Here is a 13,370-nt window from a genome sequence, read left to right on the forward strand (position 1 = left end):
CACAGATTTGGCTCAAATCTGCAAATATTAGATGCACAGAGCCGAAGCCATTGTGTAGGGAATCGGGGTGGAGCGGGCGGGGTCCTGATTCTCGATGTTGATTAGTAGAATTCTAATTTCGTTTAGGAATTTTTTTTTTTCCTACAACAATTATTACAGTTTCTCTATAAAAATAAAATATCGGTTGTGCTCTCACCTGGGTTTCTAATTTTCAGCGTCTACCGAAAAAAAAAAAAAAAAAAACCTCGTATTTATTCCCCAAGAATCACCCTTCTGCAATCTGCTGAGCCGCTGGGAAAACAGGAGCGCACAGCCCCACCGCGCCCCCCGACCCCGTTCCCACCGCGGCCACCTCCCAGCCGCCCAGCCCACCCCTCGAGTCAACCGGAGACGGTGGGTCTCCGAGGCATCACTGTTGTCTGTTGACGTTTCTGGGTGTGGGGAATGCTTCAAAACAGTAAACCACTACACACAGAATCCCAGCTCGGACACCGAACCAAGCTATCCTCGCCTAGCTTTCTTTTCTCCCCGGCCTCGTCTCGCCAGGATCCTCGCCACCCCGGCATAGCGTCTCCCCGCGGCCTCGGGTGGCCCTCGCGGCACCTGCGCGCGCCCAGGACGCAGTCTCAGGGACGAGGCGGCGGGAAGGAGCCCGGCGGCGGCCACTCCGGGAGCGGCCCGGACTACAACTCCCATCACGCCCCGCAGCCGGCTCCCTCCCCGGCCCGGCCCCGCCTCCCTACCTCGGCCGGCGGTCGGGCAGCGCCGAGCTTTTATCTGCAGACCGGGCGGCCGGGCGGACTCCGGGTCCTTGCCGACTGCCCCCCAGACGCGAGCGCTGTCCCGGGCAGCAGCGGCGGCGGCGGCGACTCCCAGCCGAGTTGTGCCTCCGCGTCCCCGCCAGCCCGGAGCCCGCGGGGGGCGCAGAAGGTCCGTCCCGACCCGGCGAGAGGATGGTCATCCGCGTGTTCCTCGCCTCCTCCTCGGGCTTCGTGGCGGTAAGCAAGCAGGGGACCGGCCGCGGGCCGGGGTCGGGTCCCGCGGGGAAAGGGGGCGCGAGTCCCGCGGGGCGCGGGCGGCGCTCGCCCCTGTGCGTCTCGGCGCGGCGGGCGGCGGGAGCCAGCGCCCGGCAGGTGATCCATCTCCCTCGGACGACAATGAACGGGGCGGGGAGCCAGGGTGTGTGTGTGTTGAGGGGGGGACCCCGCACTCACCCTACATGTCCACCCTGCACGGTCCGAGAGGGAGACCGGAAAATTGATTCGGCGGGAAGCCCCCGGCTCTAGTTGCGAGGCTCGGGGATTTGGAGAGGGGTAGTCAGAGAGCTTCGGTCGGGGGGCGGGGGGTCCCACTTTCCTTGATGAGCTTGACCGATTTGGGACATTCAGCCCGGTTCCATTTGGTACAGGAACTTGTTAAGCTGCTTGGTTTGCTCACCTAGCTCCTGAATGGAACAAGTTTAAGTGGAACTTGTTCTCCACCCTCTGTGCCCCGCCGCCAAGCACGTTACTTCAGTTTTATACCTGCGCAGAGAGATTCGTAAACCAGGTTTGTCCTGTTGTGCTAGGGTTTTTTGTTTTTTTCTTTTTTGCCTAAGGTGCTATAAATATGTTTACATCTATATGTAAATATGGTGTGTTTGGTTCATCTTCCTCTATGTGCTCAATTTCATCTTGGGGGTATGTAAATTGTGGCCTCTTTAATTATTTTAAGCTATTTTGTTTGGTCCGATGTTCTCGAATTTATTTTTTTTTTAGGGAGAAGTTACATAGCTAGATGTCAGACTTTAAGGAAAAATTCAGTAATAATAGCTCACTGAGTAAGACATGTAGCAGTATGTTTTACATGATTATTAAGATTTGGTTACCTTTAGCTGATTTAAACTGTAGATTTCAGGGGCTCTCTAGTGAGATATAGAGTTAAATACATCAAAACCTATGGTATTGATTGTTTCAAATTTAGTCCGGCCAGTTGGTTGCCTGCCCGGAGACTCAACTAGGTTTTCCCCAAATTGGTTTCAGAAGGCAGGTTCGATGGAGAATCGAAGAAATGTCGTTTGCAACATAACTCTGAAGTTTTTTATTTTAAAAAGAATTAACTTGTGGTAGAAAAAAGGCCCCCTTTTGTATTAGTAACAGGAGGTGGGAAACTCCAGTTTATCTTTATATGCAGGGATGTTCCTGGTCCCCAGACTCCTGATAGCTTTAGTGTTGCTTGCTCTCTGGGGCTGCTTAGTCATACCTGCCTTTTATAGATCCCTCCACCGCTCCACCGAAGCTACACTTCATGTGTTTGGGAACCCATAGAGTTTGTGGATAGATTTTTTTCACAGTCACTCCTGCATAAGTTCTACAAAGCTTTTGGTTTCACTGTCAACTTCCATAATTATTGCAATAGTATTTCATTGACTGGGAAGGGATGCTTTATAGTATTGATATTAAGGAACCTATGTTATCTATGTTGGACAAGTCAGAGTCAAAATTCTGAGGTCATCAGGTGGCTTATCCTTCAGTAGGTAGTATATCAAGAGAGTTCTGGAACCCTGCATCTCTGTTTACTTATTTCCATTAACAAATATTATTGCCTGTCTGCTATGTGCCTTTTTAATTTTTAAATTTAATGATGGGTGTTTTGCACATGAAGCTAGACCTGAGAGAACCCAGGCAGGCTCTGATGAGCGGAATGAGCTTGGTTGAAGTACCTCATCTCTGCCTAAGTTTCATTGATAGAATGAAGAGTTGTGATGAAAAAAGTCAGCATTCCACTCTAGCTTTAAAGTACTTTGGCTTAATTAGTTGGATAAATGCAGATAAATCCTCGTAACAGCTTCTTTCACATTGACAATATACATGCTAGTATCAAAGTGAATTTTTTTTCCCTTTGGTGTTTTACTGGGATTCCCTCCCTGCCCCACCCAGTTTGTGTTCTAACAAGATAAGGTTTGAGCTGGAAGACATACTCTGTTATCATGTACCATATGTACAGCCCATGAACACTAATTATCTATTTTAATGTACCTGATCTTTTTGGGTCTCAGACAATCCTCAGTCACTGAATCTCTCCACTTGTAATATCTCCTGTATCCCTGCACAGTTTTTCTGTAATTAATATATCATTGATACTTTTGGTAATGATAAGTTTCTGCTTGTATGCAAGAATAGTGATTTCTAAGAGATAATGAAGTTGTTTAGGTCAGCTACTGAGCAGTAGAGGCTCCCTCTAGCTTATGGCATTATGTTGTATTGAACTGTGAGGGCATAGCAGGGTTTTCCCTCCAGCAGTGTTGTACTGACCATTGGCTCTGTTTTATCCAGTGGCCAACAATGACCAGCAAGTGCAAGGGAGAAAGAATATTCCTAAGTCAGTTTGGTTTTAGCTGAAGTTGGTTAAACCACATGGAAGTAATGTGACTGGAAGTAGACTTGGCTAAGTAAGTCCCAGAAATTTCAAAAAAGATGCTCTGCCCCAATCCACAATAGATTTAAATAAACTGTTTAGGGAAAACCCTCATATCTTGTTCTGATTTCCCTGAACTCTCCAGCTTCAACACCTAACAGTGGTAATTGTAATAATTAACACCAAAAGGTGATTGCCCTTTTCTCTTCCTCAGCTCTATGTAAAATCTGCTTTTATAAGAAATAAAAGCAATGCCACATTATTATGCTGTGGCTACCTGAAAATAAGATTTCTTATCCAGCTGTCATTCATCTCATAGCGAAGGGCATTTTATTTCAGTCCTAAGAAAATACTGTAGTCATAGAAGTGCTGTTTTAAGACGTCTTGATTTATTTTGGTTGTATACCCAGCAGGGGTGATCTTGGTAACTTTATCCAGGAAATGTATTATTAACATGACTTTTTAAAAAACTATTTTGTTTTGGAGTATAGACAGTTAACAGTGCTGTGATAGTTTCAGGTGGATGGCAAAGGGACTCAGCCATACATATACATGTGTCTTCATTTGAAAAACATTGAAATCAGCCCGTTATTTCATAGTCATTATTTTATTCATTCAGCAAGCATTTTATTCATTCATCTAAGTGTCTGCTGCTTGCCCAGCTCTGTAAGGACAAGAACTGCCTGGGCAAGGCAATTCTTGTGGGAATTGGAGGAGAGCAGAGGGTGTGGTTTCTGTGTCCTCAAAGAATTCAGGTGGGGATCACGCCGGGAGATAAGATAGGAAAGGTGAAACCACCAGTAATAAAGTACAACCCAAGGACACTTGCCTCTTTCGGGAACATTCTTAACAGAGATAGAAATAATATAGGCGGCAGAGGGATGCGTTGCAGGATGTCAGATAAAGAGGAGATGTGCCAGAAGTCATAAAATATGCATGTGGGAGCCTCAGGCAGGTGGCGGAGAGAGGGACTGACTTGGATTTGGAAACGAGGGGAGAGTGCCCAAGCCCACCTTGTTCAGGCTGGAAGGGGGGCGCCTTAGATGGGAGGGGGCAGGCTGCAGGGTTCCCTGTGGACCTCTCTTGAGGACACGGCAGACTCTGAGTCCGTGAAGTGTTAGCTGCTCAATCGTGTCTGACTCTGTGACCGCAAGGACTGTGGCCCACCAGCCTCCTCTGTCCATGGGATTCTCCAGGCAAGAATACTGGAGTGGGTAGCCATTCCTTTCTCCAGGGGGTCTTCCTACCCTGGGATTGAACCTGGGTGCATTGCAGGCAGATTCTTTATGCCTAAGCCACCAGGGAAGCCCATGATGACAACGTCCAGAGTGCTTAGCGTCTCAGAAATGTCTTCAAAATCTGCAGCTGATGTGCTGTCTGGACCTTTGTCCCCAGAGAGGAAGGTGTGGTCTGATGGGGAGGGACCACTGGGATGTGATTTCAGAAGATTCTTTACCTTCCTGCCTGTCTTGACTGAAATTTCTCCAAAGGGAAGGAAAGCTTTTCACTCTTTGTTAAAGTCCTTGGGCTCCAGTGTTGGGGCTGGCAGAATACCGAGAGAGATTTTCTCGTGAAGTCCAACCGCCTCATGTCACAGAGAAGGAAATATGGCTGAGAGAATAAGTGACCTGTTCTGAGGTCATTTATGTCAGTCAGTGCTGAGCTGAGGATTAAATGGAGTCCCGGTCACCTGACTCCTGAATGTGTTCATTCCTGTGTTCATTTGGCCCCTCATGTTTTCGTGCCTTGATGGACTCATTCATACATTAATTAATCACCGCAAACCAACTGAGTACCAGGCTCTGTCTGACAAAGGTCTGTATAGTTTTTCCAGTAGTCATGTATGGATGTGAGAGTTGTACCATGAAGAAGGCTGAGTGCTAAAGAATTGATGCTTTCCAACTGTGGTGTTGGAAAAGACTCTTGAGAGTCCCTTGGACTGCAAGGAGATCAAATCAGTCAGTTTTAAAGGAAATCAACCCTGAATAGTCATTGGAAGGACTGATGCTGAAGCTCCAATACTTTGGCCACCTGATGCAAAGAGCCAACTCATTGGAAAAGACCCTGATGCTGGGAAAGATAGAAGGCAGGAGGAGAAGGGGACGACAGAGGATGAGATGGTTGGATGGCATGACCAACTCGATGGACATGAGTTTGAGCAAACTCGGGGAGATGGTGAAGGACAGGAAAGCCTGGCGTGCTGCAGTCCATGGGGTCGCAGAGTCAGACATGACTGAGCGACTGAACAACAACCAGACTCTGTGAGGTGCTATTATGTACTGGGTATATACCATGGTCAGGAGAACAGACACAGACTGCCTTCATGGCATAAATCAGTGCTGAAGCCCCACAGCTCAGACTTGGACTGTAAACCATTTCACCCAAGAGAATACAGAGCTGATGCTGGCCTGGGTGACGTTTCCATGGGACAAGGTGAAATGAGCCAGACAGCAGTAGTATATCGCTGGATGTTGGAGGGGACAGTCACTGGGAGGAAAAGATACAGAGAAATGGGAAGCAGAGTTGGAAGACGTGGTCCTTTGCCTACAGCTGCAACGCTGTTTTCAAGTGAGGTTGGGAGTGGAGAGGAAACGGAACTGTGCTCAGAGTTGTCTTGCTCTTTTGAGCTTAGAAAAGCGTTTTATTTTGCCTGATTTATAACTATTTGAAACATGCAGAGATCTGTTCTGTCTCCACAGAATTTATCGTGAAGCTTTATTTGTGTAAGGCAACCTTCTAAAGGAATTCCAATGTAAATCAGGGTGTGACCATGTAAAACAGACTGAGCATTAATTCTTAAGTGACTCTAATCCCAGAAAAAGCTGGTGAGGGTAAGCCTGGACTTGCTAGGATCTTTAATTCAATCCTGAGCCACATGGCAGGGTTGATTGCCATCTTACAAGTGGAGAGGCTGAAGGTAACTGACCTGATTGAGATCATTTGCAGTTGATGGTGAGACCTTGAGTCAGAGTCTGGCTGGCAGGTGGCTCTGAAGCTTCTGGAGCTGAGTTTCTGCACTGTGGGCACTGTCATGTCCTTGATGGAATGGAAGTGCCAGGGATGCTCGACATCCTGCAGTGTCCTGGACAGTCGCCCAAAAGAGCTGCTCCATGCAAAATGCCAGTGGTACCCGACAAGAAATACTGCTGAAGGCTTTTGGTGGCAGGAAGTGTGGAATGACTTTAGGGAATTGGTGGGAGCATATAAGAATATCAGAAGATAAAAGAATAAGGCTTCCCTCATAGCTCAGATGGTAAAGAATCTACCTGCAGTGCAGGAAACCTGGGTTTGATCCCTGAGTGAGGAAGATCCCCTGGAGAAGGAAATGGTAACCCACTCCAGTATCCTTGCCTGGAAAATCCCATGGACAGAGGAGCCTGGTGGGCTGCAGTCCGTGGGGTTGCAAAGAGTTGGGCGTGACTGAGCGACTAACAGACTAACACGGGGACAAAGTTGAAAGAGAATGTCAGGCTGGGAAGACTTGTGTGTTGTTTTTCTATGGCTGCCATTACCAAAGTACCAAAACTGTGGGGCTTAGGCAACAGACATTTGTCTCAAAGTGCTGGAACCTGAAAGTCAAGATCAGGGTGTTGGTCTGATTGCTTCCTTCCAAGGGCTGTGAAGGAGACTGCGCCATGGTTCTCGCCTACCTTCTGACGGTTTGCTGGAAGTCTTTGGTGTTCTTTGGTGTGTAGATTATCCCTTATATCTGTCTTCATGTCCGCATGGCATTCCCCTTGTGTGTATGTCTTTGTCTACCTTTCCTCTTTTTATATTGAACTTCAGCCTACCCTTTTACCTAATTTTGACTTGATCATTTGCAGAGGTCCTATTTCCAAATAAGGTCACATCACAGGTACTATGGGCTAGGACTTCAGCATCTTTTGGTGGGGGGACACAATCCAGTTCCCATAACAGCATGCAAGTTGAGGGTTGAACTAGAAGTACTAATTGATGGCACTTCCAGCCTTTAATTGGAAAGACTACGGACAAATCTCCTGAATCCTAAAGTCAGCATCAGGGTATAAAATTTTAGTCATTGTATACACTAAGGCCCATCACTAGCGAGGGAGATTCTTCATCATCCCAAGTGAAGACCTGACCTCAGTTTTTCTAGTTCATTCTAATTTTTCCCAAATTTGACATCTTTTTTCCGTTCTGTGATATTTTAAATTTATAAATATAATGCAGGGCATGGACCCCTTTACGAAATTAGGGACTTTTAAAAATCTGTTTGCATTAGGACACTTTAAATAAATATTCCATTTCTATTTGAGGAAACTAAATTTTGACAGCTGTTTATAAAAGTATGAGGTGGTTTCCACATCGAAGGAATGTAAGTCTAGTTGTCTTGCTTTTTTCTGTGTTTTTCAATTTTTTGATCAAAACCAGAGAATAATGAAGAAGGCAGTGACAACCCACTGCAGTACTCTTGCCTGGAAAATCCCATGGATGGAGGAGCCTGGTAGGCTGCAGTCCATGGGGTCACGAAGAGTTGGACACGACTGAGCGACTTCACTTTCACTTTTCACTTTCATTCTTTGGAGAAGGAAATGGCAACCCACTCCAATGTTCTTGCCTGGAGAATCCCAGGGACGGGGGAGCCTGGTGGGCTGCCGTCTATGGGGTCGCAGAGTCAGACATGTCTGAAGAGACTTAGCAGCAGCAGCAGAGAATAACTGTTGTGAAACTAACCCCAACAGTTCTGCAGGAAGCAGTGAGATACTACCACTAAAGAACATTTCTTCCTCAGATTTTTTTTCACGTTTAAAAAGTTGTGAAATGAATTGCATGCTTTTTTTTTTGTCAGTAAAGTTATAAATGGGTAACAGAGTAGAAAAAAATCTAGATTAGCTATGACAAACCTAGAGAGCATATTAAAAAGCAGAGATGTCACTTTGCCAACAAAGGTCCGTATAGTCAAAGCTATGGTTTTTCCAGCAGTCATATACAGATGTGAGTTGGACCATAAAGAAGGCTGAGTACCGAAGAATTAATGCATTTGAACTGTGGTGTTGGAGAAGGGTCTTGAGAGTCCTTTGAACAGCAAGGAGCTGAAACCACTCAATCCTAAAGGAAATCAACCCTGAATATGTTCATTGGAAGGAGTGATGCTGAAGTAGAAGTTCCAGTGTTTTGGCCACTTGATGTAAAAAGCCGTCTCATTGGAAAAGACCCTGATGCTGGGAAAGACTGAGGGCAGAAAGAGAAGGGTTTGACAGAGGATGAGATGGTTGGATGGCATCATCAAGTCAATGGACATGAGTGTGAACAAGCTTTGGGAGATAGTGAAGGACAGGGAAGCCTGGCATGCTGCAATCCATGGGGTCGCAAAGAGCCAGACATAACTGAGTGACTGAACAACAAGATTCTTAGTGAATGTGTCATTTTAAGAAAAAAAATTATTTTTTGCTGCACTGCGTCTTTGTTGCTTTTGCACAGCTCTCTTTAGTTGCAGTAAGCGCGAGCTACTCTTCATTGAGGTGGGTGGGCTTCTAATTCCTATCCACTGTGCCCCTTTTAACATAAAACTTTATTATGATTTAATGATTATATGTGAAAGTTTGAAACACTTTTTTGAAATGTGGATTTGGAAAAAAATGGGATCAAGAAATTATTAGTTTAGCTGCCAAATGTTAATTTTTTTAAAAATTTGTCCCCCAAACTCTAAACTCAGAAGGAGACCCTTTTAGGTTTCATCTGTTTTTCAGTACAGACTGCTTTAATAGGTGTTAGTTTAGCTGCAGGGTTAGCCAGAAACTTAAGTTATCATTTAAATCACATTCCTGTGTTCGTTATTTTTCTGTGGTCAACTTTATATTATTTTGTTTATCCATTTTGCAGGGAAGGAGCTTAGCTTTCCAAATTAGAAATTTATTGAAAATTTATTCTTTCTGTAAAATGGTGAATGCTTGTTAACCTGTGAGGGAAATCCTCCGCTTCTGATGATGTACATTTGGCTTTTGGGGTCCTCTTGTAACAAAGTCATCGAACTCTTCTGTTTGGTGTTTTTAAACCAATAGGGATCAGTTCTTACCATTGCCAAGTTTCTGACTGGTGGTTGGGATGGCTGGGGTGGGGGCAAGGGTGGGGGGAGTCGGAGATTGGAAATTGACACCTGCGGCAGCTAAGCGGCTAGGTTAACGTACTGGTTTCCCTTCTGTCCTCTTCAGAGGCTTATCTGGGTTTTCCTGCCAGTACAGGCTAGTCCCTCAGGACCGGGATTGTGGCAAATATTTTCTTTTTTTTGGCCATGCAGCACGTGGGATATTAGTTCCCCAACTGGGGGAGGGGTGTCAAACCCACTACCCCTACAGTGGAAACACAAAGTCTTAACCACTGGACCCTCAGAGAAGTCCCAAGACTATAGCAATTTAAAGTTAGTGCTGTTATTTCTTTTACGTTTGATTTTTTTTTTTTTTCCGCAAATGCTAAAAGAGAAATCAACCCAGGAAAAGTACTTCATTGAATGTTTCCATTCCAGACTCATGACAGCTTTGCTGTAAACTGACAGCTGAACTAGATGCTGGCAGAGGGTCCCCCCACCTATAACCCCAGGGCCCTTTAGGCTGGTATGGCCCCTGGGAGGTGCTGGAGCAGTTTGATTGGTCTCCTATATCTGATCCCTTGTGTTAGCTTTGACAACTTATTTATTCCTGGGAGGACCTGACTCCTTTGTAACTGGCAAAACCCCAAAGGGAGTTTCCTGGAACTGACCCCTGACAGTGGAAGGATAAGAGTGGTGTACGTCGGGGTGTGTCTGCCTTGTTGTGGGACCTTTGTGGGCTCCATGCCAGCATTACAGCCTAGCTCTTAAAACCGGAAATGGAGCTTGGCTCTGACTATGGGCAGAGAGTTCTACTGCTTCAGGATGCATTTTCCACTTCCTAGTAGTAGTCCAGGGGGTCGCTAGGAGTCGGACACAACTGAACGACTTCACTTTCACTTTTCACTTTCATGCATTGGAGAAGGAAATGGCAACCCATTCCAGTGTTCTTGCCTGGGGAATCCCAGGGACGGGGAGCCTGGAGGGCTGCCGTCTCTGGGGTTGCACAGAGTCGGACACGACTGAAGCCACTTAGCAGCAGCAGCAGCAGCAGTGGTGATGAGTAGCCCATATCTGGAGATGGCTTGTTATCACTTTGGCTCTGGTGCCTTTGGGAGTGGAAGGCTAAGCGTGAGAGGTGACTTGCCTGACAGGTCAGTTCAGTGGTGTTTATTAAATGGAAATACATGGAGTTAAAGTCAGTAGCTGTTGCTACACACCGATCTAGTATTAAAAACACAGCAACCAACAAGGTTGCTTGTATAGCACCGTGTATAGCTTGTGTAGTTCCCTTATGGCACAGGGAGCTGTATCAGTGTCTTGTGATAACCTATAAGGGAAGAGAGTCTGAAAAAGAATAGAGATATATGTATGTATGGATAACTGAATCACTTTGCTTTACATCTGAAACTAACGCAACATTGTAAATCAACTATACTTCAATTAAAAGAGAAAAAAGTAAAGTAAAAAAATACACCACCTGTTGTGCATGTTAAGTTGGGGAACAATTTGTAGCTATATCTGATTTAAATCAGTTTATGAATACCGTCTGATTTCAAACAGAACACGTTCAAATGGAAAACAAGACAACAAAGCAAAACAAAAACCCTCAAAGCAACGCAACCAACATAACTTTTGAGTCAGTTTGTTTTCCTTCTGTGGGTTGCACGAGGAATGGGAGTATGTCTCCATTCATGACATTCCCAAGTGGATTGACGCTTCCAGCTTCTCTGCTTTAGTAATCATGTTCCTTAGGACAGATCCTTTGCCTAAGAATTGGCCATTTCCATAAGCCTGGATTCCCCCCTTGACAGGAGGTTTGGGTTGCACTATCCCTTTATGACAAAAGAATATGTTTGCCAAAGTAGATCTTTGCATTGAATATCTGCTGATTTATTTAATTTTGGAGTCAGTTTACATTCAACTCAAGAGCCTACTTCTGCCTCGTCTTTGGATTATTTACCCTTGGGTAGATATCACCAGTGCAAGCACATTGGCTACCTTGGTATAGCCTCATGGTTAAGGCGGGGCTTGGTCCAAATCCTAGTCTGCCATTGGTGAGGGATGTGGCATTGGGCAAGGAGTCTCAGCCTCTTCATTTGTAAAAATGGGACTGGAGTGTTACCTTCTGTATAGGATTGCTGTGAGCATCAAAGATTTCTTCAATGAAGTATTCCATATAGAGTGCCAGGTACACAGAAAGTATTCAATGCCTGTTATCTATTATTTTCATTGTATCATCATCGTGGAGATAGGAGAGCAGCAGTAGTAATAACAGCAGTAATAAAAACATGAAAAATTATAACCCTGAATCGTACAAGATCTTTAATCATAAAAATATTGTGTTCAGTACATAATACTTCTAAACCAAGGGTACACGCTGGTATAATTTTTAGAGAGCTTTTAGTAAATTTAAGTTCAGTTTTTGACTGAAATTTAAATTAAGAGCATTATTATTTGAGGTCATTCCCCAAGCAAATCACTTAATTAGAGTTATTCTGTAATGTGTGAGCACCATATAGGGACACAGCAGGCTGTGTGCGAGTCATTAAGCCATGTTTATTCACAGCCTACGAAGTGCTTACTGTGATGCAAATGGGCACTGTCCTTTGCTGTACATGGTATGTGATTTTAGAGTCCTCATCTGATTTAAGGCTTCCTAAACTTGGCAAGTAGGTTTCATCCCAAATGGAAGCCCTGTCCGATGGATGGTGGCTGCCTGGAGAGCTGGGAGAGGGGTTTGGGAGCCTTGTCTGGGATGAGCTGGGAACCACACAGTGTGATTGATTGTTGATGTCTGCTCTGGCACCAGTGATTGATTGTTGATGTCTGCTCTGGCACCAGAGAAGGTGGCCCGGGCCGGGGCTCGTCCCCGTACTTGGCAGCCCCGTCTCTGACTCTGTGCACATTTCAGATTCATGTAATTGAATGTAGAATGTTTCCAGTCTGTGAGTAAGAGGGAATAGAAATATTCGACAGTGGATTGAATTGATGGATTGTATCCTTTGCAAACATCTACCCTTAAATAAGGGGGTGGCAGCAGAGAAAGGTCAGGATCTCCGTGTTTAATGAAGATGAGTGATACTTTCCAGAAAAGACCATCATGATTCTTCTGACTGTGAAACTGAACACCGAACCTTGATGTGGTGAAAGGTAGGCAGGGTTCTTTCACATCTGGCAGATGGGCACAGGGACGGTGGTCAAAGGGGCTTTGTGGAGCAAGATGGTGGAGACAGGAGAGGGAGAAAAGCACTGGAATAGATGAGGATCAGCCTGTGCACCCTGCTGAGTCTTGAGCATTGAAAGATAGGGTGAATGGTGAGTGTTTACCCATGCCCGGCAGTCTTGGACAATTTTTTTCTGCAGGTAATTCAGTCCTTACAGTCACCCTACAGACTGCAGGCTATTATACCCATTTTGCAGATAAGAATATTGGGGACACAAGAGTGGTTAAGTCACATGCCCAGCATCATTTAGCTCAGTGAAACCCATGTCTTCTGGTTTTGTGTCTAGTCCATTTTTTGTTACCCCACGTTGCCCACCAGAAAAGCCCCTGATTGGAGGCCAGTAAGAACCTGGCCATGCTACCCCAGAAAACTTGCTAGGATAACAGTGTGTGAGCCCAAGCTAACAAAGCCGGGGGGTGGGGAGAGGGGCAAGACTCCACAGAGCCATTCCAGGGGCCTCCACTCAGCTGTGGAGCAGGTCATTTTAGGCACAGTGTCCTCAGGGCTTGTTTAAACAATGGCTTTGCTTCTTTAGAGACTGATGAAAGCTATCAGGAATGCTATAGATTGAGGGACCTCGCTGATGGTCCAGTGGTAAAGAATCTGCCTTCTAATTTAGGAGATGCGGGTTCGATCCCTGGTCAGGGGACTAAGATCCCACATGCCACAGGGCAACGCAGCCCTTGCACCACAATGAAGGC

General features: G+C 45.5%; 1 protein-coding gene across 1 annotated transcript in view; it reads left to right on the forward strand.

Moving 5' to 3' along the window:
• Nucleotides 1–795: 795 nt before the first annotated feature.
• SH3BGRL2 (SH3 domain binding glutamate rich protein like 2) overlaps nt 796–13,370 on the forward strand; it is a 74,080-nt gene continuing 61,505 nt past the window's right edge. Inside the window, 1 exon segment of the mRNA NM_001083791.1 lies at nt 796–998. Coding sequence (NP_001077260.1) covers nt 954–998 — 45 coding nt within the window. The 5' untranslated portion in view covers nt 796–953.

The sequence above is a fragment of the Bos taurus genome, chromosome 9 (genome assembly GCF_002263795.3).
Source record: "Bos taurus isolate L1 Dominette 01449 registration number 42190680 breed Hereford chromosome 9, ARS-UCD2.0, whole genome shotgun sequence".
NCBI classification, from domain to species: Eukaryota; Metazoa; Chordata; class Mammalia; order Artiodactyla; family Bovidae; genus Bos; species Bos taurus.